Below are 25,215 nucleotides of genomic sequence, written 5' to 3' on the forward strand. Positions count from 1 at the left end.
CATCCAGGTAGTATAGCCTTTAATTTTGAACTTGCAAACCATGCTTCCAATTGTATCTCAAGGAACATTCAGTGCCTTTTCTATCTTTTTGTACCCTTTTTTCTTGTTTGGTCCAAAATGTTAAGAGAAGAGATCACTGCCTTGTACACACTCTCTTGCCTTAGCCATGTTTCTAACACACAATCAAATGCCACAGTAAACAAAGCCCTAGCCACTCCAGGTATTTGATATGTTTAATCTCAAGCACACCCGATGCAACTAATTAAGCCTTGATTAGGAAATATGTGCTCCTTATGAGAAATTCTATATAGGGGGGGGGGCTGAATAATTGAGGCTGCAGCAGTCATTACAGATATGGTCACAAGTAGAAAAATCAGTGGAAAAATCTGGATCAAATCTGAACCATAGTGCAGATTTTGGTGCAGATCCACAGCAGACTTCACACCTTCAATTGAAGGGATGACGCCTGCTCTAGATCTGCGTAAAAAATGGTGCTGATTTTTCAGCTATGGGAAATGTGCGCCAAATCTGCTACATACCGTAAAAGTGGCCTTTTGTGTTGAATTTGGAGGAACCACATATTATATTAGGCTATTTAAATTGTTCTTATTTGAGTTTTTTTTTCTTTTGCAAACACCTGAAAGTTTGTAAATTTGTCAAATCTAATTTTTAATGGGGGTTTAATAATTTTGGTTCTAACTGTATAAGTTACACACCTCTAAGTATTCTTTTATTTCAAGTAAAATAGATACATCCTCATAAAACCATATGTCAGTTTTACTGTATGTGTAATACATTCATAATGCTGAAATAAAAGGATATAGAGATGCTATAAAGACAATATTAGCATATTACAACACAAAACCTGTAATTAAGGCTTTTTTTCTGAAGAATGATTTACTGTAGTAATTTACAGCTGGTACTATAACTCCTGTGGGTATGGAGATTAGTCCGTGACTAATTAAGAGTGATTTAATGTAATGAAAGTAAATTGCCTTATAGAAAACTATTCTAAGGACCGCTATATGTAGCCATATAACTCTGCTTGCATCAGAATAGTATGGAACGCCACAAATCTGCAGGCATTCTTTGCACCTTATTGCAGCTTTTATTATAGCCAGGTGTCACATGACCATATTGTATTGTCTCCGTTTCTAGCCAATAAGCTGCAGTTTGGGGACCAACGCTTTAGACGATTAAAGGGGTTCTGTCACTAAAAATGAAAAATGCTATACTTATCTATTCTTTCCCCGTCAGTCTGCTTACCAGATCTTCAACTCCCTTATCTTCTCCTGTCTCCTGCAGTCCAGGGGGTCACTTCACCTCAAGCTGCCTGATTCTGCTCCTTCCTGTGAGGTTACGTACATTAGGTTGGCAGTCTGCCAATGTATGTTATGTCACAGCTCACAGGCCAGCAGGAGGACTGCTTATCTTCTTCAGAGATTGCTCATGCGAGCTGTCTCTGAAATAGATTACAATTCCTTCCTAGGCAGTGAAGCTACAGCACAGGGATGTGACCTTCACTGACCCAGCGGGACGGAGTTTGTGATAAAGCAGCCTTCATAACAAGCTGGGCCCAGCCTGCAGTGAGCTGACCTGGGGCACTGGAGAAGCTCAACCAGGAGATGATGTGATAAGGAGACTGACAGGGAAGGAATAGATAAGTTTAGATAATTTTTCTTTTAATGACAAAACCCCTTTAAATCATTTTAATACAGTATATTAAATCGCATTTAAAGTGAAAAGTTCTGACTTCACTTCTGTTTTTTCCCCCCAGTTTTTAATTGAAGTTAAGAATCCTTTGCTCTACAGTGTGCCATCTGACTGGGTTACCATTAGTAGGTAAGTTAAGTTCTAACGAATCGTAAGACCAACTAAGGTAATAAGGTATAGTAAAAATTTCCATTCACTTTGCCAGCCATATGCTTGTTTAACCGACAACTATTGCTCTAGCCTCCTTTATATGCAAGAACGCTAGGTTCAGTCAAGCATTCATGTGTTTTCAGTAGGCAGAGTGGATAAAGCCGCAGCGAGACATCTCTGTTGGCGGCTTATATCCAGCGGGACCAAAGAAGTGTGTGTTAAAATTGAAAGTGTCTAATCCTTCTTTCTCCCAATGTTGTATGTTAGGGGAAAGTTGGGAGGCCCCATAGACATTCGATAATGACTGAAATATGTGAATTCAGCCAAATTTTCTCTACTGTGTATTGGGGCCTTAAACCTTACAACAAATATTTTATTCCTGTGTTATAAAGTAGATAATGACCCTCACTTAGCTCCACTGCTAATATCTGTCCATGTGATCGTCTTTTTAAATAACCTCTACAGTTGTTGTAGTTTTTCAATCCACTTTATTTTGTCCACTGACAAGTGTTTTGAAAGTTTGTAAAATCAATCTGCCACTTTCTTGAGAGTCTCCATAGGAGATGAAGTTTCACTCTTCTACTCCCTGCATAGAATGGATGCTTCATTGATGTTGGGAAAACGAAAGATCAAGTTGACAAATGACTTATCGCTTCTTTCCTCCAAAGAGAAGTGAAAGAGGAATGAAGAATCACCCGGGCTAGATCCGTTCAGAATTTTTCATTTTGCCGAACCGCATATTGAACCTTGATCAGAAGCAGAGACTGTACTCGTACACACGTTCTGATAAATACATTTAATATGCTGTAGTAGTGTTGTTTAATCAAAGGCGACTAGGGGAGGAATCCAATATGATTAGAAATATTCTTGCACATGTAGATTACAGACAGAAGGCTTCCAAACTATGCAGGAAACATTCTTTCCTTCTACAAATCTTCTAGTATGTAAATACAGTGTGTGCTATTCTAATATGTTTAACCCCTTAAGGACCTGGCCCCTTCGTTTTTTTTTTTTCTCTTCATTTTCTGTTTTTTTTTCTTATTCTTCCCACTTTAAAAAAAAATCCTAATTTTTTTTTTTATCTATCAACTATCATCTAGATGTCTGAGGGCTTGATTTTTTGCAGGACAAGTTTTTTTTAATGATACTATATAATGTACTGAAAAACGTCACAATTCTAAGTAGAGTGAAATGTAAAAAAAAATTCCACCATCTTTGACTGCGTCTTGTTTCTACACCGTACACCCTGCAACAAAAATGACATGATAACTTTATTCTATGGATCAGTACGATTACTACAATACCAAACTTGTATAGTTTGGTGTTTTTTTTTGCTGTACTACTTTTATTTTTTTTTCAAAGATATTTAATTTTGTAATCCGATGAATCCAGATTTCTGTTGCACCACGCTAATGGGAGGGTCAGAATTTGGTACAAACATCATGAATCGACGAACAAGGGGAAATGGGCTGTTCAAAACAGGACTTGCTTCTCCTTACGCCTGGAGGAATAGGTACCTTTTGTATCTGGTACTTCACACTTGCATCGAATGTACAGCCAAGCGTTCCTTCATCTCCCACCTGTACTTGTCCCGGTATTACTGAATAAGATGCCTGTTGCCTCGAATCATGTTTTACACCATTAAAAGAGAAATTGCTTTACCTTCTTGCCTCCTGCTTTCTTTATTGGAAGATTGTAGACGTTTTTAACAACCTAATGGAATCTATACCACAAAAAATACTGCAGTTCTCAAAGGCGCTGCCCAATTGTAAACTATTGATTGCCTAGGTTTAAGATAGATCGGTGAGGGTCCACCACCTGGGGCCCCAACCGAACAGGTGTAAGCTGGGCCTTGGCTTCCTGCAGAGATAATCTCAGTGCATGAGCCCAGACAGCTCCATTCTTAGGCTTTATTTGCACAAACGTTTTACCTCTGCTATTTTGCAGTGATAGAACGTCGACCGAAACTCGCGGCCATCTAAAGCATTGAATTCCAATGCATTTGTTCAGATGTGTGATTTTTCCGGCACATAAAATCGTCCGGCCGGAAAAGATGGCACATACTCTGTGGATTCCAGCCGTCCATTTTTACACACAACTGGAAAAGATAGGTCTTGCCCTATCTTTTGGCTGCGATCACCCGGCAGCTCCCATAGAAGCCTCTGGGAGCTGCCAGGAGTGGGAGGGATTTCATTGAATGGCCGAGCGTTGCCTGTGAATGGCTGAGTGCTGTGACCAATCACAGGCAACGCTCAGCTGTCATTCAATGAATGGCTGAGTGCTGCCTGTGATTGGCTGAGCACTCAGCCAATCAGACGCAGGCCTTTCAGCAGGCAGGGATTTTAAATCCTGCTGAAAGAACGTCATTACAGTGACGGGACCCAAGTGGGTAGACGCGCCTGAGCCCCGGCTGTGGCGGAGAGGTAAGTATAGATTTATTTTTTTTTACTACAACTAGGGATGATTTTCAGGGAAGGGCTTATATTTAAAGCCCTTCCCCGAAAATCACTGCGGGGGGTGCTGGCTTATACTCGAGGCACCTAAGTTTTCCCAGTTTTTGTGGTAAACTTAGGTGCCTCAGCTTATACTCGAGTATATACGGTATATATTTACTTGTAGTTCTGGAAAAACACATTCAGCATTAGGTTTCTATTAAGCAAAGCCGTCAATAGTATTTATGCAATGTGAAATGACTCTGTATGTTTTTAACCCTTTACTAAAGTGATCCAAATAACTCGGTTAGATCAGGCCAATTTATTATGCGTATTTGAAGGAGTATAATATCATTGAGACAACTAAACGAGATTTACCATTAATCGGTTATTTTTACTGTAACGTCCTTATATGCACAAGCGTGTATTCTAAAACTCAGTAAAAGGCATTCTCTGTGCTCTTCACCATAGTAACCTGCTGCTCTATTTATAAGAAAGGAAACGTGAAGCAACAGAGACGAAGTTCACCATAATAGAGCGATCCTCTTTTATTGTCAATCCACTTATTCTAAAGCTCAGTAAAAATAAAAAAGCGCCTGAGACTAATTGTCCCTTGTGATTACATAACGGATTGCTTGGTAACCTTGATTTCTTATTCTGATTTTAGCTATTTTTTTTCCCCTCTTTTATAGCACAAAAGCTGTCAGTCGCTTCCACTCTCCTTTTATCGTCGAAAATTACAGACATCTGAATCGGCTTCGGGAGCAGTTAGTCCTTGACTGCAATACTGAATGGCTGCAATTTCTTGAGTAAGTTTCTGAAAAAAATCATTAAACATTTATATAGGGTTTTGTCAATCCGAATCTTGTTCGTTGGCCCAATATCTAACATAGTAACACAGTATGTTAAGCCAAAAAAAGATATATGTTCCTCTAGTTCAGCCTATTACCCTCCAATGTTGATCCAGAGAAAGGCAAAAAAAAAACAACAATGAGGTAGAAGCCAATTTTCCTCATTTAAGGGGAAAAAAATTCCTTCCTGAATCTAAGTCGGTCAAAGAAAATGATGGATGGGACAGATTCTTTCAGCTGGTATCCTGCACGGAACTCTCAGTGATGGAGCTCCTGCTGTTCTCGGCACTATCAGCTCAGCGGGACACCAGCTGACAGCTCTGAAAACAAAGCAGCTGCTGTTCTCTGAGTTATCAGCTGTGTCTCGCTCCACCTGCATTTAACTCTTAAGTAGCTAATTGGCTACTTAAAAGTTTATGCAAAGATGATCGCTCAAAACTGTCACTCAAACTGTTGTTTGAGCGATTTTTTTTTTTTTGCGAGCGATCATCTGTCAGGCCTCATGTCCACTGGGTAAATGGAATTGCGGATTCCGCAGCAAATTTCCGCCGCGGGATCCGCAGCAGATTTTGCCCATACGGAATCATTGCCATCCGCAGGTCCATTAAATTGATTTTTGCACCCACGGATGGCATTTTAAAAGAATTGCATTTTTCATGCGCGGGAGAAAAAACGCGGCATGCTCAATTTGCCGCGGAATCCGCGCGGATCGGCAACATTGCTATCACATTGATAGCAATGTGTGCAGATATCTGCATGCAAAAAAATGCCATTTAAAGCAAATCTGCGCAGAATCCGCCGCGGAAATCCGCAGCAGATTCTGCGCAGATTGTATTTTTTGAGTGGACATGAGGCCTCAGTGTAAATGGGCCATTAGGAAGAATGTAACCCATTGCTGTGAATGGCATGATAAACCCTCTTTAACAGAGTTGCTCTGAAATGCTTATGGACTACAAATCTTTAGATGGCTTTGCACAGTTCTGTAGATTATAGATAACAAAGATTTGTGTGGTGTGGTGTATTTAGCCAAGATTGTATTGAAAATGTTCTTGTTTTGTAGCTTGAGAAAAGCTTGGCATACACTTGAGATAGCTGAGGTCCAAATGCCTGATAGTCCATAAAGTAAATAGGCAGCATCAACGGCAGATTTTTGCATAAAAGGGAACTTTAATCCATTATGGTTCCAATAGCATACATAAATGGAATTCACAGCAGCAGCAACGTTTCAATCCATGTCGGACCTTTCTCAAGCCAGGTCCGACATGGATTGAAACATCGCCGCTGCTGTACTGCTGTGAATTCCATTTATGTATGCTGTTGGAACCATAATGGATTAAAGTTCCCTTTTATGCAAAAATCTGCCATTGATGCTGCCTCTTACTTTATGGACTATCTGGCAAATGGACTAGGCTTGGATCCAGCCTGCTGAGGCGTGACCTCATTGTGGCTTGGATTGTCGTAAGACGCTTGCCCTTTTTATTGAGTCCTGCTGTGTATCTATGCTTTGTCTTATATTGTGAGAGGTCCAAATGCTCATTCAGCTGACAGCTATTCTTCCTGACTTCGCAGTAAACATGCATGCTAAGCCCAACTGAGCCTACATGTTTTACTTCCGTGGAGAGAGGACTAAGCTTATCGTGGAAGATAGAACACCACAAGATTAGCGGAGTCAGGATACCCCACACGAAGCAAACCACTGTCACTGCTCACTCTGCCACAATGTGTGGGAAAGAAATCTGACTGTTCAGGCAGTAGTGTGAGCCGTAACAGTGAACGAGTTGGAACAATACCTCTGCAGCATTCCTGCAAGTCAATGTTAGACTCTTTATACAAGCCTTGTAATAAGGACTGGGAATTGAAATCCAAGCCAGAATCCACACACAAACAACTGTTTCGAGGTGTTTGCCCCTCATCCGTGTGCAGTAGGTTTCTGGCTTTGCTAGTGAGAGGCCTGTGATGTGGGTCAGAGCACTAGAAGGTGAATGAGGGGCTATCGCTGACAGGAGCCAGTTTCCTTTCCTTTGAGCTGGCTGACTGTGCTTATAATTACACATAGCAGCAGATCATCAGCACTTTGAGGTTAGCTAGGGTCATAAAATCATGATTAATTGGTAAGTGTCTGAAAGCTTTCCTTCCGTCGTCCTCCCCTTGTGTGTCAGTAAATGGCACATCATCTCCCTCCCTGCTGTTTGGTGCACATTCAGATCTGTCCCCCCTTCTGTCCTTCGTTCCACAGCCCCGTCTGCCTGATTGTGCAAGAATCTCAGTCCTCCAGCTATCACTGTAATGGGACACCTGACAAGCCTAGAAAGTAAAAAGTTTTTAGTGACATTCAATTACAAATATCGTTTTCATGTTTATATGTGAATTTTGAGGAAAAGGGAGCCAGCAAATGTGTTCATAGCTTTTAAATGATAATAAATAAGTAAAGCTAACTCTCAAGACTTTTTTATTAATACAAAATTTTATAGAAAGGACAAGAATAAAATAAAATCTAAATACGCCTAAAACAGTTTATGTCTAGCTAGGGGGCCTCACTCACAGCAGCTACACATATCCTATACAGGATACACCTTAAAGGGGTTGTCCCGCGCCGAAACGGGGTTTTTTTTTTTTTCAACCCCCCCCCCCCCCCCCCCCGTTCGGCGCGAGACAACCCCGATGCAGGGACCTAAAGAAAAATCCGCATAGCGTTACCTGAATCCCCGCGCTCCAGTGACTTCTTACTTACCGGCTGAAGAAGATGGCCGCCGGCATCTTCTCCCTCCGTGGACCGCAGGGCTTCTGTGCGGTCCATTGCCGATTCCAGCCTCCTGATTGGCTGGAATCGGCACGTGACGGGGCGGAGCTACACGGAGCCCCATTGAGAACAGAAGAAGACCCGGACTGCGCAAGCGCGGCTAATTTGGCCATTAGACGGCGAAAATTAGTCGGCTCCATGGGAACGAGGACGCTAGCAACGGAGCAGGTAAGTGAAAAACTTCTTATAACTTCTGTATGGCTCATAATTAATGCACAATGTACATTACAAAGTGCATTAATATGGCCATACAGAAGTGTATAGACCCACTTGCTGCCGCGGGACAACCCCTTTAAGTCATCATATTGTACTATAGCATAATCTCAAATTGCAACCAAATAATATTATTCAAGGAGCTAGCTCCATCAATCCCAATTTATGGCCTCAAGGATGTATAAGGAACGCCACACTCTATGCCCCAAGCAGTCCCATCCCTGGGATATGGTGGCTAAGTTGACCTTCAGTAGATCCAAAGAATCCATGCTCACCAGAAATCTGCTTCTCTGATCCACTCAGTTTAGTCAGGCTGTCTCTATACTGTACATCCATAACAATGCAGGTTTCCAAGAAGGATTTTCACCGTTTTCAATCGGTGTATCTAAAATGTTCTTTATACAGTGAGCATTGTGACCTTTTAATACAAATTGAAACAAAGTCATTATATTGGCTACTTATTTCTGTATCTGTCTATTTTCACTAATATGTATGATTACCTTATTTCTTTGGATTATCTAGTAATTATTTGAGATGAGCGAGCACGAAAATGCTCAGGTGCTCATTAGTCGAGCCGAGCTTTTTGTAATGCTCGAGAGCTGGGCTTGAGTAACGAACCCCATTGAAGTCAATGAGAGACTCAAGCATTTTTCAAGGTGCCCCATGTTCTGCATTGTTTTCAATGGAGCGGCGATTGGATTTCAGGGAAGGGCTTTAAATATATACCCTTCCCTGAAAAACCAGGAAAAATAGTGTAAAAAATTTAAAAAATAGATACTCGCCTTCCTTCAGCTGCCGGGGCTCAGCCACATCTTCTCTGCGCTGTCCCCAACTCTGCAGTGCTGATGTATCAGCAGGCGGGGATTTAAAATCCCCGCCTGCTGAAAGAGCTGATTGTGATTGGCTGAGGCGCTCAGCGAATCACAGGCAGCTCTCGCTGAAGAATGACATGCGGCAGATGTGTTCTTCATCCCAGCAGGGGACACGGCAGCGGCAGAGGGTCCTTTTTTTTTTCTTTTTTTTTATACACCAAAATTATTGTTTTTCAGTAAGGGCTTATATGTAAAGCCCTTCCATGAAAAACAATTCAGGGGTGCCAGCAGAGCATTGTTTTCAATGGAGCTGCCGGCAACAGCCGCGGCTCCATTGAAAACGTGGGAAGAACGGTAAAATTTTCTCGAGCACCGCGTGGTGCTTGGCACAATTAACGAGTACATTCGAGTAGGCTAATGCTTGAACGAGCATCAAGCTTGGAAGAGCATGCTCGCTCATCTCTAGTAATTATAGATCTATGATTGTCTAAAGTATCTTGTGAAGTACCTTGTATTACATACCTGAATTCCATATCACTTATTAAGAAAAATAACTAATAAACATATTGAAATAGCATGATGGAGGACTCCCTAATACATACTTTCAGTGGGGTTTAGAAGTTCTGTAAATTCAGCGAATTTCAAGCCCCCTCAAACTTCATTGTCACTTTTTGTCCTCATTGTGTCAGACAGATTTGAAGATTTTATTCATTATCTGGCACTAAAAAAATGCAAGTTTTTTTTTTGTTGCTTTTTTCTCCTTAAAGGGGATATTTATTACTCCATTTATATATGTCTAATAGATTGACCATCAATTGCATCAAGGTAAAACGTTAAATAATTTATAGTTACTGCAACCCTCCAAACAAAGATGGCTGCATCATTTCTCTGACTACACTGTGCATTAATATGCATTGGTAGTCTAGGACACTACATGCTAATTTGACTGGCCAGTGCTGCTCATGTGAGCGGCACTACCAAATCAAAGCTGAGTGTAGTATCTTAGACTAACGATGCATACTGGTGCACAGTGTGCATCTGATAGTCAGAGAAATGTGTGGCCATCTTTGTTTCTCCAGGACTGGAAGATTAGGTCGCCTGTTCACGGCCGAGGCGGAATATTGCTAGCACTGAAAGGTCTCCACAATGAGCCTATCTAAAAGATAGGCTCACCGTGACATGCCGCGATTTTAATCCTGTGAGTGGAGAATCGCTATGATTCTCCGCTCATGGACGTCCGGCTGCGCTTTCAATAGTTGGCCTATGGAAAGCGTGTAGTGAGGTCCGCAGGCGATTTATCACCGAGGATCTTGCAATGACAACTCACCCATTTACAGCCAGCCTTTGGGTAATGCCCACAGCCGCGTAAATCTGGGAAATCTGCGGCGTTGCCCCACACCTATTAGGTTCAATAGAACTTGTTAGCTCAATGTTAGCGCTGCGGAAGTTTTGCATTAATACGCTGCCCCGCCGGCCGCGTCATCTGACACTGCCGGCACATCATGCGTTCTGTCCATGCGCACCGGCCCTCCATACGGAACACGTACGGCGGATCTGAAGTGGTAAGTGTGGGGCTTTTGGGGTGCGCTGCGATATTCTGCTGGCATAGTCCGTCGTGGCCGCGGGCATAAGCCCTTACTGTAATATGGCAAGCACAGAATGAGCACATGTGCCATTGTTTGTTTCTTCTGTTTTGTTTGTTGTCTCTGTTAACCATCTTTACAGAAGTGCTTTATTGTTTGTTGTAACAGGAGAGAAAATAAAAGTTTAATTTTACCGGTGCTGTATATTTCTAGCCCCTACATATATCTCTCTTCTTACAGTTTGGCCTTTGGACACTACTGACTTACTGTTAAATTACCCAGGAGGAGTCGGCTGGTGGAGTGAAATTGGTTTTATTAATCAGTTTGATAGATTGTTTGGTTGATGTCACCGAGTGTAAGGGAATAATAATGTACACTTCCTCCGCTATTATTTACATTTCACACAGCATGGGACTATTAAAGAAGCTGGAGCACTGTATTATGTATGTTGTGAACATTTCCTAGCATTAACGTGTTCGCAGTTGTATATCTGCCTTTGAATGCAGACATGGGAGTAATGCACAGAAGGCAGATTGACAAACACTCTTATTGTAATGGAAATGCAGAGAACCTGAACATAACACAGATCTTGTTAAGGAACGTATTTTGGAGCCCTTTTATGGGAAAAATCCTGGAATTCACCCCCAGGCTGGACATATCTTACTTGCTCTCGAACTGAAAGAACCACTTTGCTCTTCATTTTATGGCTTCTGCACCAGCAGCATTGTTATGCTCCATTTTATTTTTTTTACAAAAGACTATTAAAATACAAGAGATAAAAATAAAAAGCCAGGGATAATGGTGCGGGCAGTCAATCATTTCATGCAAGCCTAAGTAAGCACTGGTAGAGGTCAGGAGAATCAATTAACCTTCTGTAAATGCAGGGCAGTGCCTGTGAGTAGGTAAACAGAAGCGTGTAGGGGATTCGGGGGAATGCGACGGCAGCGAACACTTGCTGACTGCATAGACCTTAAAGGGGTTGTCCCGCGAAAGAAAGTGGGGTTCAGCACTTCTGTATGGCCATATTAATGCACTTTGTAATGTACATCGTGCATTAATTATGAGCCATACAGAAGTTATTCACTTACCTGTTCCGTTGCTAGCGTCCCCGTCGCCATGGTGCCGTCTAATTTCAGCGTCTAATCGCCCGATTAGACGCGCTTGCGCAGTCCGGTCTTCTCCCTGGTGAATGGGGCCGCTCGTGCCAGAGAGCTGGTCCTCGTAGTTCCGCCCCGTCACGTGTGCCGATTCCAGCCAATCAGGAGGCTGGAATCGGCAATGGACCGCACAGAGCCCACGGTGCACCATGGGAGAAGACCCGCGGTGCATCGTGGGTGAAGATCCCGGCGGCCATCTTGGTAAGGTAAGTAAGAAGTCGACGCAGCGCGGGGATTCGGGTAAGTACTAAACCTTTTTTTTTTTTTTTTAACCCATCCCTTGGGTTTGTCTCGCGCCGAACGGGGGGGCCTATTGAATAAAAAAAAAACCCCGCTTCGGCGCGGGACAACCCCTTTAAGTGCTGGCTGAGGAAATCTGAATTGGTAAAAGTGCAATCCATGGGAGCCAGAAGTAGATAGACGTAAACGTTGTATTGCAGTGAGTGATGGTAGCACGTTTCTGGTCTAGACCGAACCCTTCATCAGTCACAGCTTCTGGTTTAGCCTGATGAAGGGTCTGGTTTGAATCAGAAATGTGTGTGATCCGTGGCGCTAGCGGCAACCCTTTTATTTGTCTTACATGCTTGGAGATTTTGAGACTCTTCTCTGGGAGACCCTACTTTGAGGATTTGCTCATGACTATCTTTCAGGAAACTTATTTGCTAATTTAGGCTTCTTTCACATGGGTGACAGCGATATCGCAGCTGTGTTCTGTGCAATAGCGCTGCATTTTCTCATGGCAATATCGCGATTTTGTGGGTTTACAAAGCCGTGTGACTTTGTAGCGCTCTTTTGCCGGAATTTTCAGGGGAGCCTTAAAATGTAAGCCCTAGCTGCATTTAAAAAAAACATCACATCACCTAACAGGTGCTGTCCGCTCTGCCACACTTCTCCGCAGCACTTGTTTGTAGACTTCATCCAGCGCTTCCTGGGCAGGGGTTTCAAAAACCCCGCCTCCAGGAAGCACTGGTTCTGATTGGTTCATCGAGCTCTGCAATGATTGGCTGAGCCGCGGCACTTGAGAACCAATCACAGCCATCCAATGCAATGTCTGTGATTGGTACATTGAGCACTACAGTGATTGGCTGAGACACAGTGCTCACGAATCAATCAGAGCCAGTGCTTCCCGGAGGCAGGGTTTTTGGAATCCTTGACCAGGAAGCTCTGGCTGAAGACTACAAACAAGTGCCTGAGCTGCGGAAGAGAAATGTGACGGACTGGACAGCGCCTATTAGGTGATGTATTGTTTTTTTTAATGCTGATAGGGCTTATTTTACGGCTTAAACAGTAGGACTTCCTACTGTAAAAGTAGCACTGCGTTTTCGTGCAATGCAACACAAAGGAAGGCTCCATAGGGAAACATGGGCTACAAAACATCGCAAATTGTGGCTGTATAGAGCAGCATGCCGCAATTTTTTTCCTTGTCGCAATGTAGCAGCCTACAAAACATCGCTAATGTGAAGGAACCCATTGGAAAGCATGGGCTTCACATATATGCGATTTGTAGCACTGTCACATCGCAAGAAAATCGCACTATTTTGTTGCCCCTGTGAAAGCGGCCTTAAAGTGATGGTCAACTGCAACTAGTAAAACTAAATGATCACAATCCCATTTTCTTAGAACAAAGCCACATGGAGCGGCACTGACATAGCAGAAAATTGCATTGACTAATGACCGCTGTGATTTCTTTAACCCCTTAAGGCCGGCTGCCCACGAGCATGACGGGCTCCGCCGCAGAATATTCCGTGGCGAAGCCCGTCACGGCGCCCCCCAGAGACCCCATACTTACCAGCGGATCCGTCTTCTTCGCTCCTGCATGACGCTTCCCCGCCCGCCGCGTCACATGACACGCCCGCCGCGTCACATGACGCGGCCGGCCGTGTCATGTGACGCACCGGCCGTGTCATATGCAAAGGAAACAGTTTAAATATCCTCACAGAGAAACTGATAGGGTGACTGGGCAGAAAGACAGCCCAGCCAGCCTATCAGCTTGAAACCAAAGGGAGATGTTAATCCCTTGGTATCCAGTGCTAAATGACATTGTGCATGCACTGTCCAGCATATGACGCGGCGGCGGTAGGTGGGAAAGCGTTTTCACGCTATCTTCCGCTGTGTTACAGCGGGAGATAGCGTGAACGGACGGCTTCCATTGACTGCAATGGAAGCCGTTAGCGCGTACACCTGCGGCAAATAGAGCACGCCGCGGGTGAGGACGGGAGATTTCACGGTGCGGAATTCCGCGGTGGAATTCCGCACCGTGTGCCCTGAGCTATTAGGTTCAATAGAACCTAATAGCTGCGGGCAACGCAGCGGATTTTCGCCGCGAATTACGTGGCGGAAATCCGTTCGTGGGAAGGAGGCCTAAGGACATAGACTATTTTGGCCTTAAAGGGGTTGTCCCGAGGCAGCAAGTGGGTCTATACACTTCTGTATGGCCATAATAATGCACTTTGTAATATACATTGTGCATTAATTATGAGCCATACAGAAGTTATAAAAAGTTTTTTACTTACCTGCTCCGTTGTTAGCGTCCTCGTCTCCATGGAGCCGACTAATTTTTGGCCTCCGATGGCCAAATTAGCCGCGCTTGCGCAGTCCGGGTCTTCTGTGTTCTTCTATGGAGCCGCTCGTGACAGAGAGCGGCTCCGTGTAGCTCCGCCCCGTCACGTGCCGATTCCAGCCAATCAGGAGGCTGGAATCGGCAGTGGACCGCACAGAAGAGCTGCGGTCCACGAAGCAAGAGGTTCCCGGCGGCCATCTTCACAGGTAAGTATAGAAGTCACCGGAGCGCGGGGATCAAGGTAAGCGCTCCGGTAAGCTGTCTGTACGTCCCTGCATCGGGGTTGTCTCGCGCCGAACGGGGGGGGGGTTGAAAAAAAAAAAAACCCGTTTCGGCGCGGGACAACCCCTTTAAGGACCAAGACTTATTTTTCAAATCTGATATCTATCACTTTACATGGTAATAACTTTAGAATGGTTTTATGTATCAACGCGTTTCTGATTTTATTTTTCGTGACATATTGAATTTTATGACAGTGGTAAAGTTTAAGCAATTTTGTCTTAATAAAAAAAAAATCTAAATTTACTGAAAGTTTGGAAAAATGTGCAATTTTCAAGCTTCGAGTTTTTCTCCACAAAATAATAAATAATTATTAACACTTTATATTGCAATCATTTTTCAAGTGTTACTTGGTTTTTTTAGGACTCCACAAAGTATAAAAGTTTTTTTCAGTATTTTTTCAGATTTAATAACAAATTTCAAAATCTGATTTTTATTTTTTTATTTATTTTTTTTAAAGGACCAGTTCGGTTCTGACATGAATTTTAAGAGCCTATATATCAGAAAACCCCCACGAATCGCTCCATTTTAAAAACTGCATCCCTCAACGTATTCAAAATGTCATTTAGAAACTTTTATTACCCTTTCGATATTTTACAGGAATTAAGGAAATGCATATCAGAAATGCATATCAGAAATTAGCAGTTCCATTGTTTTCGCTGAGTTTATTTAAAACCATTTTTTTCTATAACACAGCAGTAGTTAGCAGAGAAGCAAAACTCAGAACTAATTACCCGGATTCTGCCGTTTTTAGAAATGCCCCATACGTGGACATAAACTGCTGTTTGGGCACATGGCGGGGCTCAGAAAAGGAGCGCTATTTTGCTTTTTGAATGCAGATTTTGCTAGAATAATTTTCAGACGCCATGTTGTTTTGTAACCCCTGAGGTACCAGTACATTTTAAACCCCCAAGAACTGACTCCATTTTGGAAACTAGATCCCTCAGGGAATTCAACAAGGATTGTAGTGAGTGTTTTGACCCCATAGGTGTTTTGTCAGTTGCTTTAACAGTTTTATTTGAAAACTAAAAATTCCAATTTTTCCAGTAATATGTACATATAGCCCCTAATTTTTAATTTTTGCCAGGGGCAACAGGAGAAAAAGCCCCTACGGTGTCCAGTTCTGAGCACCCCACTTTAAAAAAGACATAGGGTTCACAAGTTCAGTGAAGAGTTACCAAGATGGTGAGCGGTCTGCAAATCATGTCCTATGAAGAATGGTTAAAGGATCTGGGAATGTTTAGCTTGCAAAATAGAAGACTGAGAGGAGACCTAATAGCGGTCTACAAATATCTGAAGGGCTGTCACACTGCAGAGCGATCAGCCATATTCTCATTTCTACAAGGAAAGACTAGAAGCAATGGGATGAAACTGAAAGGGAGGAGAGACAGACTAGATATTGGAAAAAACTTTCTGACAGCGAGGGTGATCAATGAGTGGAACAGGTTACCATGGGAGGTGGTGAATTCTCCTTCAATAGAAGTCTTCAAACAAAGGCTGGACAAATATCTGTCTGGGATGATTTTTTTTTTGTTTTTTTTTAATACTTGTAATTTTATTTGAAGTTTTCAAGTTTACAGTAAGGTGGTAAACATTTTACTGAAAAGTAGTACAGTCATATGGGTATACAACAAACATAGTTTACAAAGAAGTAAATTAGATTGAGGGGATACATACTTAGAAACTTTTGAGGCAATCCTCTCTTGTTGTATCCCAGCCCAATCTTTGTTTTGGACTGTTAAATAAAAGAAACCGTATATAATCGGCCTGGCCAGGGCCTAACTTAGTTTTAGGGAAGAAATTGGATAGGTGGGGCGGGGTGTCTGAGACAGATTGAGTTTCCCATGAGGTTGACGCCGCCGGAGACGGCTCTGGTTTGTGTCTGTCTGAGATGACTTAGTGAATCCTGCACTGAGCAGGGGGTTGGACCCGATGACCCTGGAGGTCCCTTCCAACACTATGATTCTATGATTCTATGTGTTTACCTAATTGCTTCCAAGCACGGAAATGCCCCATATGTGTATGCAAACTGCTGTTAGGACACAGGACAGGGATTGGAAGGTAAGGACTGGTACGTGGCTTTATGTGCAAGCTTGGTGCACTACAACAGGGTAAAGCATAAAACGGTGGTTCAGCTCAACAATACGATTAAAATTCCAGGGATGTGTGATATATCTTGAAGCAATCTTTTATGCACAGGCAGGTTGTTTGAGGCTCGTTTCGCAGTAATTAATGGTATCTTTCCTTATTCCTCGTTTGTAACAGACTCTGCACCTCTTTTGGGTCCTACTCTTCTTACCAGTGGAGGGAATTTTACTAGTAAAGTGTTGCCCTGGTGCAATACGTGTGGCCTCGCTTCCATCCCCCCATCCTTCCTCGTCCCAAAATATTAGGGCCTTGATGACCACCGTGATTTCAAGAAAGGTGCCCCTCTGGCAGGCACATGGATATAGCATGTAGGCATTATACAGTGCCATCTCTACGAGGTGTACAGACAATATTGTGTATCACACCCTTGTTTTCTGCATGGCATTGTACGGCTCGAATACTTAATCAAATAGGTCAACCCCTCCCTTGTACCCCTTGTATTCAAGGATACAGTCTGGCTTGGGGATCTAGCTACTGATACCTCATACTGGGCAAGGGGTACTGCTATGGGCGTGTATTGTGCTCAATATAAGGACATCCCTCTTATACTTGACACACAATACTTTGTCGCTGCATAGTGCGCCGCTCTCACCCCTTCTCAGAATTAGCTCATGCAGGGTCTTATGGAGGCTTTTCCTTTTGCTGACAGTGCTACACACCACTGTTTTTCTGGAAGCGAGGCTCTGGAATAGGGGAACACTGCTGAAAAAAGTGTCCATGTATAGATTGTAACCCTGGCGCAGTAGTAGGTGCACTAATCCTCATACAATTTTTTCTATAATTCCCAGGAGGTGAAGGGGCATTCTGTGGGCTCAATTTTGGTGTCCTTCCCTTCATAATTCCAGATCTTATTAGTGTACCCCAATGTTCTTTCGCACAACTTGTATATTTTTACGTCATACCTTGCTCTATAACTTGGAGAATTTAAGCCACCCTTCAAAATTTACCAGGACATTGTTTTCTCAGGGGTGTACATCGGGGCAAACTTAGCATTAAAATGCTCTACTACCGGCCTGATTTTATAAAAGCTATCATAATTGTGGGCACTGCGTATGATCATTATAATGCAGCAATTTTATGACCACTTCAAAACGTGTCCTTGACATCGCCATGTGGAATATTTGGGTGTGATATAAAATATCCATGCTTCAATAGGCCCTAATACTCTGCCCCATACATAATACAATGCCACCAAGTTTTGCGATTTCTGATGCATCCATGGGGGGCCCACCTGTGGGGCTTTGCAAAACCTGTTTGGGTTTTCTCAGATGAAATTGTGGCCATATAAATTAGTTTAGTGAAGGTGGGCAATGAAGTCAGCTGAAAAAAAAACTTAAAGTCCATCCTGCTGAGCCCCGCTGTGTCAAATTGTATCCCTGAGCTCCAAGTAAAATCAGATCTAGGGTCTGAAATTTTCTGGGGTAATCCACTGAGCATCAGATAAATCGGAGCCCTCTGAAGTGGCAGTCCTTGGACACCTTCCCAGGGGTTCAAGGGTTTTGACTCCCTTGATGGTGAAAGATAATGCCAGAAAAGTGGGTTCATCCTCACTTGCTGTACAAGCCTTTTTATTTTTTATCCATCCCCCAAAAACCATCCAATAAAGTTTATTGGGTGGGAATGTTAGCAGCCATCACTACAGTGTTGACGCTCATGCCAACGCAGTGACACTCTAAACCAAATACCAGGTGCCCAGAATGTCGACTTCTGTCCTGAGGCATTAAGGGTTATAGTTGTTTCCTGCATAAAAACATGTACCTATTGGTATTAGCTGCAAGGTATTGCTGATGAAGCAACTGCAAATTAATTTAAAAACTGCAGTGGCCACATGCCAACAAGGTTTTCGGCCACGTTGAGGTAATGTCAGTGCTGCTTTGTGTGTCCAGTAAGCGCATACAAATTTAAAGGTCATGCCGCCTGCAGCCTCCATTAAGTGACGCTTGCTGCAATAAGTTTTTATTATTGTGTTACATGTCTAAGTAGTATGCCATTAACTCTGAAGCTCCCCCTAGTGGTGACTGCAGGCAGACAAAATCTTAGCATTCAACTCTTGTCTATTCAGGGGATTTAAAACTCTTCATGAGAAAACAGAGCTCAGCTCTGAGCCTTATAAAAGGCTACAACGATATATTAAGAAATTCATCACCAGAGAACTCTGGACCTATTCAGTTAAAGCATATATAGGGTTGGAGATATTAGAGAGCATCTACAGGGTGTGTGTGTGTATATATGTATGTACATATATATATATGTGTGTGTGTGTGTATATATATATATATATATATATATATAACACACAAATATATTACAGTACTGTGCAAAAGTTGTAGTCAGGTGAAAATGTATGATAAAAAGAACTTCTCCTGGAATGAATTCAACTCATTTGTAATAGAAAAGGCAGTCTATTAATTCAGTGTTCTAGATGAGCTCCTGTTGAATTAGCAATTTATTTTTGAAGTTCTGTGGGTATCTGATTAGCATTTATCAGGAAAGTCTGGAGCAGAACTTCAGTTTTCAAGTGGTTGAGAAGAGACATGCTCCGCCAGGCAGAACATCACACAGAACGCGGACTGCTCCTAATTGAGAAGTAGTTATTGAATATAGAGGCTTTGCATTTAGTGCATGAAAGTTGTCACAACCAAGTTCAGTTTCAGTGGGCACAAACCTTGACACTCTTTTAATCATGATTTAGGCCGCCTGCACACGAGCGGGTCGGATCCGGCAGCGAGAATTCTCGCCGCGGGACCCGACCCGAGAGCCTGCAGGGACAAGCGCGTACTCACCCGCGCCTGGCGGCCCCAGCTCTTTCATGTGCCTGCTGCGGCGCAGACCGGAGCCGGCGGCCGGGTGAGTGCGTGCCCCGCATAAAAATAGGACATGCCGCGGTTTGTTTGCCGCGCGAGATTTCGCGCGGCCAAACCGCGGTCGTCTGCATAGGAGTGCGTATTGTAATGCACTCCTATACAAACTTTCAGTGGCGGAAATCCCGCGGGAAATCCCGCGGCGGGATTTTCGCCCGTGTGCAGGCGGCCATAGAGTAGTGCACTGGTTTGGAGCCTCCATACTGGTTATATTGGGGAAGTGGATATCAGCAATTCCCTAATATTTTAGTATTGCAGTTTACCTTTACAGGCATCAGTAACACCAGTGATGACATTTAGGGCTACAGACAATAAACTGCACTTGTGTCCTGCTGACTGATCCGGCAGAGGGAAGACCAAGAAATTGGAGATTCCCTGTATGATTATTATTGATTTACTCCTGTAAATCAAGGTACCATTCCAAAAAGCTGCTGTATAATCAGAAGTGTATCTCCTTTAAAATGACTTTCTATATAGCGGCTGCTACAACTTCATTCTGCTTTAGGTTTTCTATCATTGTTATTCCAAGAATATCTCCTCTTGGTTACCAGAGCTTTTGCATAATAGTAGAATTATCTGTACCATTCAAGTTTCTAATTAATCTTTTCCACTTGTAGTAAATTTGGAGAGCATTATCATTCAGTATCTAAGGCTGTGAATCACCTAGCAACTGCCGACTGCTTGTTCTCTTTGGCTGAAGTGGCCAAGCAAGGTGATTATTGCAGGTAATCGCTTTTAGTTTCTGTTGCCTATTATACGTTAGTAGTATTATGTGCAGTGCTTGACACTGGATATTACTTCTCTTTTATTGGGAATGGGTAGAATTATACATACAGTAGTCCTGTATTGTAAATGCAACACATGGCATTTCTAGAACGGACTAGATTACCACTAACACTCATTGCTTGTTCTGTTCTGCCTCATATGATGCCATGTTGATATCTAGTCTTTTCTTTGGTGCCCTATTACCATTCCTTCCTGGATTCTTTGTGCATGCTGTATATACCCCTAAATTTAACCCACTCCCCCTATTGCCTTAATTGCTCTGTTTACTTGTAGCCATGGCAGCATTCTTCATTCTTTCTACTCTGGGAGTCTTTTAAGGTGTTGTCTGCTCTCTACGGTTTTGTTTATTTTGTTATAGAATAGAAAATCCTACAGCTTTCTAATATACATGTGCCATATTTTAAAATTCTGCTCACATCCCTTTCTTAAAGCAGCACAGTTGCCCCTATCTGCACAGTAGAACAGTGTAGTCCATGGACAGGTATGTCTATAGTAATGCCCGTCAGTCATGTGACCCCCTAGTATTCAACTCTGATCTGGTTTCTAATAGGTGACCAGTAGATTACTGAGCAGCACAATGCACATAGTATTTCTACCTGCAGTGCTGTCATATCTATCGGTGTCTGTGGAGAAGCAGCTCTGCTATTTCCCACCATCTCCTCTGTGTAGTGGTTTTTCTTTTGCAGTTGACTTTACTAAAACAAGATGACAACATCACCTGGTGACAGTTGTGTCTCTGTTTTCTTCTTTAGCTGTTAATAAAGTTAGGGGTTTTTCAGGAGGCGTCCACCAGGATACACCGGGGTCGGAGTGGAAGCGCCGCTCCGACCTCCCCCTTCCTTTAGTAGCTGGCGCTCGTAATTGCAAGCACAGCTCTCATTGAAAGCATCAGCCTATACTCAGGGGTAGGAGCCGCGCTTCCGCTTCAACCCGGGAGTAGCCCGGCAGGCGCTTCCTAAATAACCCCTTTAACTGCTCAGAAAAAAACACACACAACTGTCTCCAGGCGATGTCCTCTTATTGTTTAATAAGGTCCACACCACACAGAGGAGATGATGGAAATATAAGAGCAGCTAGTAATACTGTGTGAGTTCTGCTCCTCGGTAATCTACTATTCACCTGTTGGATACCGGATCAGTGTGAGCTGAACACCAGACGTCACACGACATGTTGGGTGGGTCACATGACGGACAGCCATTACTATAGACGGCACATGACTGACAGCCATTACTATGGACCGACCAGTCCATGGACTATACCATTCTACTGTACAGATAGGGGCCACTGTGCTGGTACAAGAGAGGGATGGGAGCAGAATTTTTTTTTAAATACATGTATATTAGAAAGTTGTAGGATTTCCTATTCTGTAACTAAAAACAGTAAAACGTAGTAGAGTGGGAAAACCCTCTAATTACTCCTATGGTCTGACACTCCAACTCCATAAATCTTCCAAAAATCTCCTAACCTAACTGTAGGATTTTCTCCCATGGGTGTGTGCAGTTTCAGTCCTTGATAAACAGATGAATTTCAGTGCATTTGCATGTGACCTCTATGCATTGTGTGTGGTGTTTTACATTCATGTGTCCTCCTTTTTTTAACGCAAACAAAAAAAACCTGAAGGAGGCCCAACTGTTTTTTCTAGAACTGCTTAGCAATGATCAGTGAATAATAAAGGGCACTTGAATGTTATCTGTGTACACTTCTTTTTTTGTGCACCCATTGACTTGAGTGAGTGATTCTGGTCCATCAAAGTGAACCAGAACGGGACACTGACATTTTTTTCTTTTAAATGGGCTATTAGTCCATGTAAAACTTACGTGTGTGAATTGCCCCATTGACTTTAATGGGACTGTGTGCTGTCTGTTACACACACGGACAGCTCACAGACCAAAAATACACTTGTGTGAGTAAGCCTTAAAGGGATTCTGTCAGGAAAATAAAAAAATCTATACTCACCTGTGCCTTACTGTGCCGTTCACCATGAACCTGCTGCTCTCCTGATGTCCCTCCGGCAGCCTTTCTATCGCTGGGCAAAAGCTGGCAAAAATCCAGCTTCCGCCACTGCTTTGACTACTTACAGACGGCAAGTACTGTTGCCCGAGTCAGTGGTCGACACGTGACAAGTGACGCGTCGCCCACTGATTGGCCTGGCCGCGTTTAACCTCTGACGTCCTTGAAGAGTCGACGGCGAATGTGCATGCGTCCGCCTTCCCGGCGCACTTGCCGTTAAGACTCGGAGGACGTCAGAGATTAGACGTGGCTAGGTCGGCGTCAGTACGCAGGAGCTGATTGGAGATGACCCCTCACGCGCCAGGTAAACAAGGGAGGGAGGAAATACAATGGGATTAGGTAAATTTACTTTGTTTTTTTTAACTGATTTCTTTCAACAGTTTAGATTAGTTGGGGATGCAGGGCAGTGTTAGAAAAGAGGTTTTGCTGACAGAACCCCTTTAAGGTCTCCCGTCGGCTACTGTTCCCTAAAGCTGGCCGCACACAAGCCTAAGAGTACTGCATATTACAGCATAATTCGCAGGCAATCAAATACATTGTCGTACGCCATTTCGCTCACATCTGCGCTTACGCATTGTGTAATAAAGAACGCAGCATGTTCTGTTTTGCTGTGTATTACACTCAAGAGCCCATTGTTTTCTAGAAGTGCATATTCAACGCAATTACATTGTGTATGGGCGACGTATATACGCAATGTTGCGAAGCGACAACGAAGAAAATTTTAAGAATAAAAAAAAAAAGTGAAGACTGCGCATGACATTGTGCGTGAGATATGTTGTCATGCGCAGTGCAATATTTCTGCCATCCGTAGCAATAGGCCGGCTCACTACCTCCTTCGCTGTGCTTTTATACATACGGCTGTGCGAGCCCAACCTTACTGTCCCCCTACAAGCAATGATGCTTACTCATTCCCTCCTACTATATAGCTAAGCGTTGCTTCCTACAGACCTCAGGCATGTATGTGCAGGACTCTCCTAATGCTTTTGGTTTGCACGGTATTTGTATAAAACCCAAATGTGTAAATCTATTAAGACCGGCATTTTAAGTTCTGGTCTTGATAACCTTTCCGCCGGCGCACGATGTGTCTAGGAGATGAAGAGGTGCACGGCTCTTCATGTATTAGAAACATCTTGGCTCCTCCATAGGCCTAAGCAGGAACATATGACAGATCTGATCTGACCAACCATGCCCTCTTTAAAAAAATAAATAAAAAATAGTGGACAAGAGCAAAAACAGCAAAAAGTTGGAATTTTTTGTGCAAATCCCCAATTGCACACAGATTTGTGACATTTTTATGCCAGAAACTGATGTGAAATCTTCTATGAATGTCCCCCATAATATCTGATTATGTAATTTGCAGACCAACTGTTCATGATCACGGAACGGAAATAATCATTAAAAATGGCCGCCATCCTGTGATCGATTTACTCTTAGAAGAAAGCAGTCAGTATGTGCCAAACAGTAGCAGTCTGAAGGTGAGTAATGTTACTTGTCCACCTACTTACAGGCTGCCCTTATAGATGACCTACCAAGTTACTGCTGGAAGAAACACACAGATATTTGTAGAGGAGGAGAAATGTACGTTTTGTCACTCATTTTCACTTCGGGAGAGAATAGCTCCTCTTCCGGTGTTATTGGTCTTCGTACTCATGCACTAGTGGCTCATTTATACATAACGATCATCACTCCGTTCAAACAAACGCATTTGAGCGATAATAGTGTAAATGCAAAAAAATCACTGCCTATTCGTACCCAAGTTGACATAGAGTATCGCTGGATCGTGTTCTGTCTAAGTGCTTTCCGCTCAATGTTTCCCATAGAAGGTGAAGCGCCCAGCGATTAACAGCAAAGCCGGTCTGTCTAAGCACTCTGCACGAGCGCGAACAACCTTAGCAGTGACGATCAGCGTTCATGCAGTCGTTTAGCTGCGTAAGATGTGTTTGGTCTGAAACAGTTCTTAATGAACACAATAAAATCTGCATAAAGTGTCATTTATTGCTAGGAGTTCCTGTGAATCCCATCTCTGTCATGTAACTTCTCATCTCCTAGTGTTGTCTGTAATGCATATTCTCGTCCTCGTAGCTAGAACAATCCTACCTAGTGTTTACAGCTGTGATCTTCAAGTGCCTGCAACAGGTCCTGTTTTCAGGAGTTCCTCAGCACAGGAAATATAATAATTGTCCATTCATCCATCATTACAGGGGTTTCTGTGGGATATGGATAAATTATGACCCGTTTGGGGTATTTGAGGACTTGAGTTGGGAAACACGTTGTGGGCTGAGCAACCTAGGATGATGCAGATAAAATGGAGCAGTTTTACAGCCAATTGCCTTGGTTTTTTGCAGTGTTTTTCAGCCTCTTGGCTAATACAAGTGAAGCACATTACACGAACTACTGACCTGTGGTATATGGTGTGTACCCTAATATGTCCCTGAGAAGTAGGAGTTTGTCACTGATCTCCTGCTCCTAGTATAGACTTTAACACAATAGGACAGTATAAGGTTGCAAATGAATCTGGATAAGTTGGGGGCAAAAAAGTGGCAAATGAGGTTAAAACACTGATAGATGTAGCGTTATACACATGGGCAGGGGGTATATATGTCACCATTACACACTGCATCGGAAATCGCTGGGCAAATCTGACATGGAAAAGGACTGGGTGTTTTGCTAACTTAAATGGACCAAGCAGTGTCAGGCAGCTGCTGCCAAGGCATATGGGATCATGGGGTGCATCAAAGGAGGTCTAGGGGCACATGATGAGAACGTTATTCTTACTCTTTACAACTCACTGGTCAGACCACACATGGAATATTGTGTACAGTCTTGGGCACTGGTACTCAGGAAGGACATATCTGAGCTT

General features: G+C 43.1%; 1 protein-coding gene across 1 annotated transcript in view; it reads left to right on the forward strand.

Annotated features, from left to right (window-relative positions):
• The window catches only part of MSH3 (mutS homolog 3), a 167,247-nt gene that overhangs the window by 109,510 nt on the left and 32,522 nt on the right, over positions 1-25,215 (forward strand). The window contains exons 16-19 of the mRNA XM_066602947.1: positions 1,778-1,842; positions 4,988-5,104; positions 20,177-20,284; positions 23,716-23,830. Coding sequence (XP_066459044.1) covers positions 1,778-1,842; positions 4,988-5,104; positions 20,177-20,284; positions 23,716-23,830 — 405 coding nt within the window. The remainder of the gene's footprint in view (positions 1-1,777; positions 1,843-4,987; positions 5,105-20,176; positions 20,285-23,715; positions 23,831-25,215) is intronic.

Source organism: Eleutherodactylus coqui, chromosome 5 (genome assembly GCF_035609145.1).
Source record: "Eleutherodactylus coqui strain aEleCoq1 chromosome 5, aEleCoq1.hap1, whole genome shotgun sequence".
NCBI lineage: Eukaryota > Metazoa > Chordata > Amphibia > Anura > Eleutherodactylidae > Eleutherodactylus > Eleutherodactylus coqui.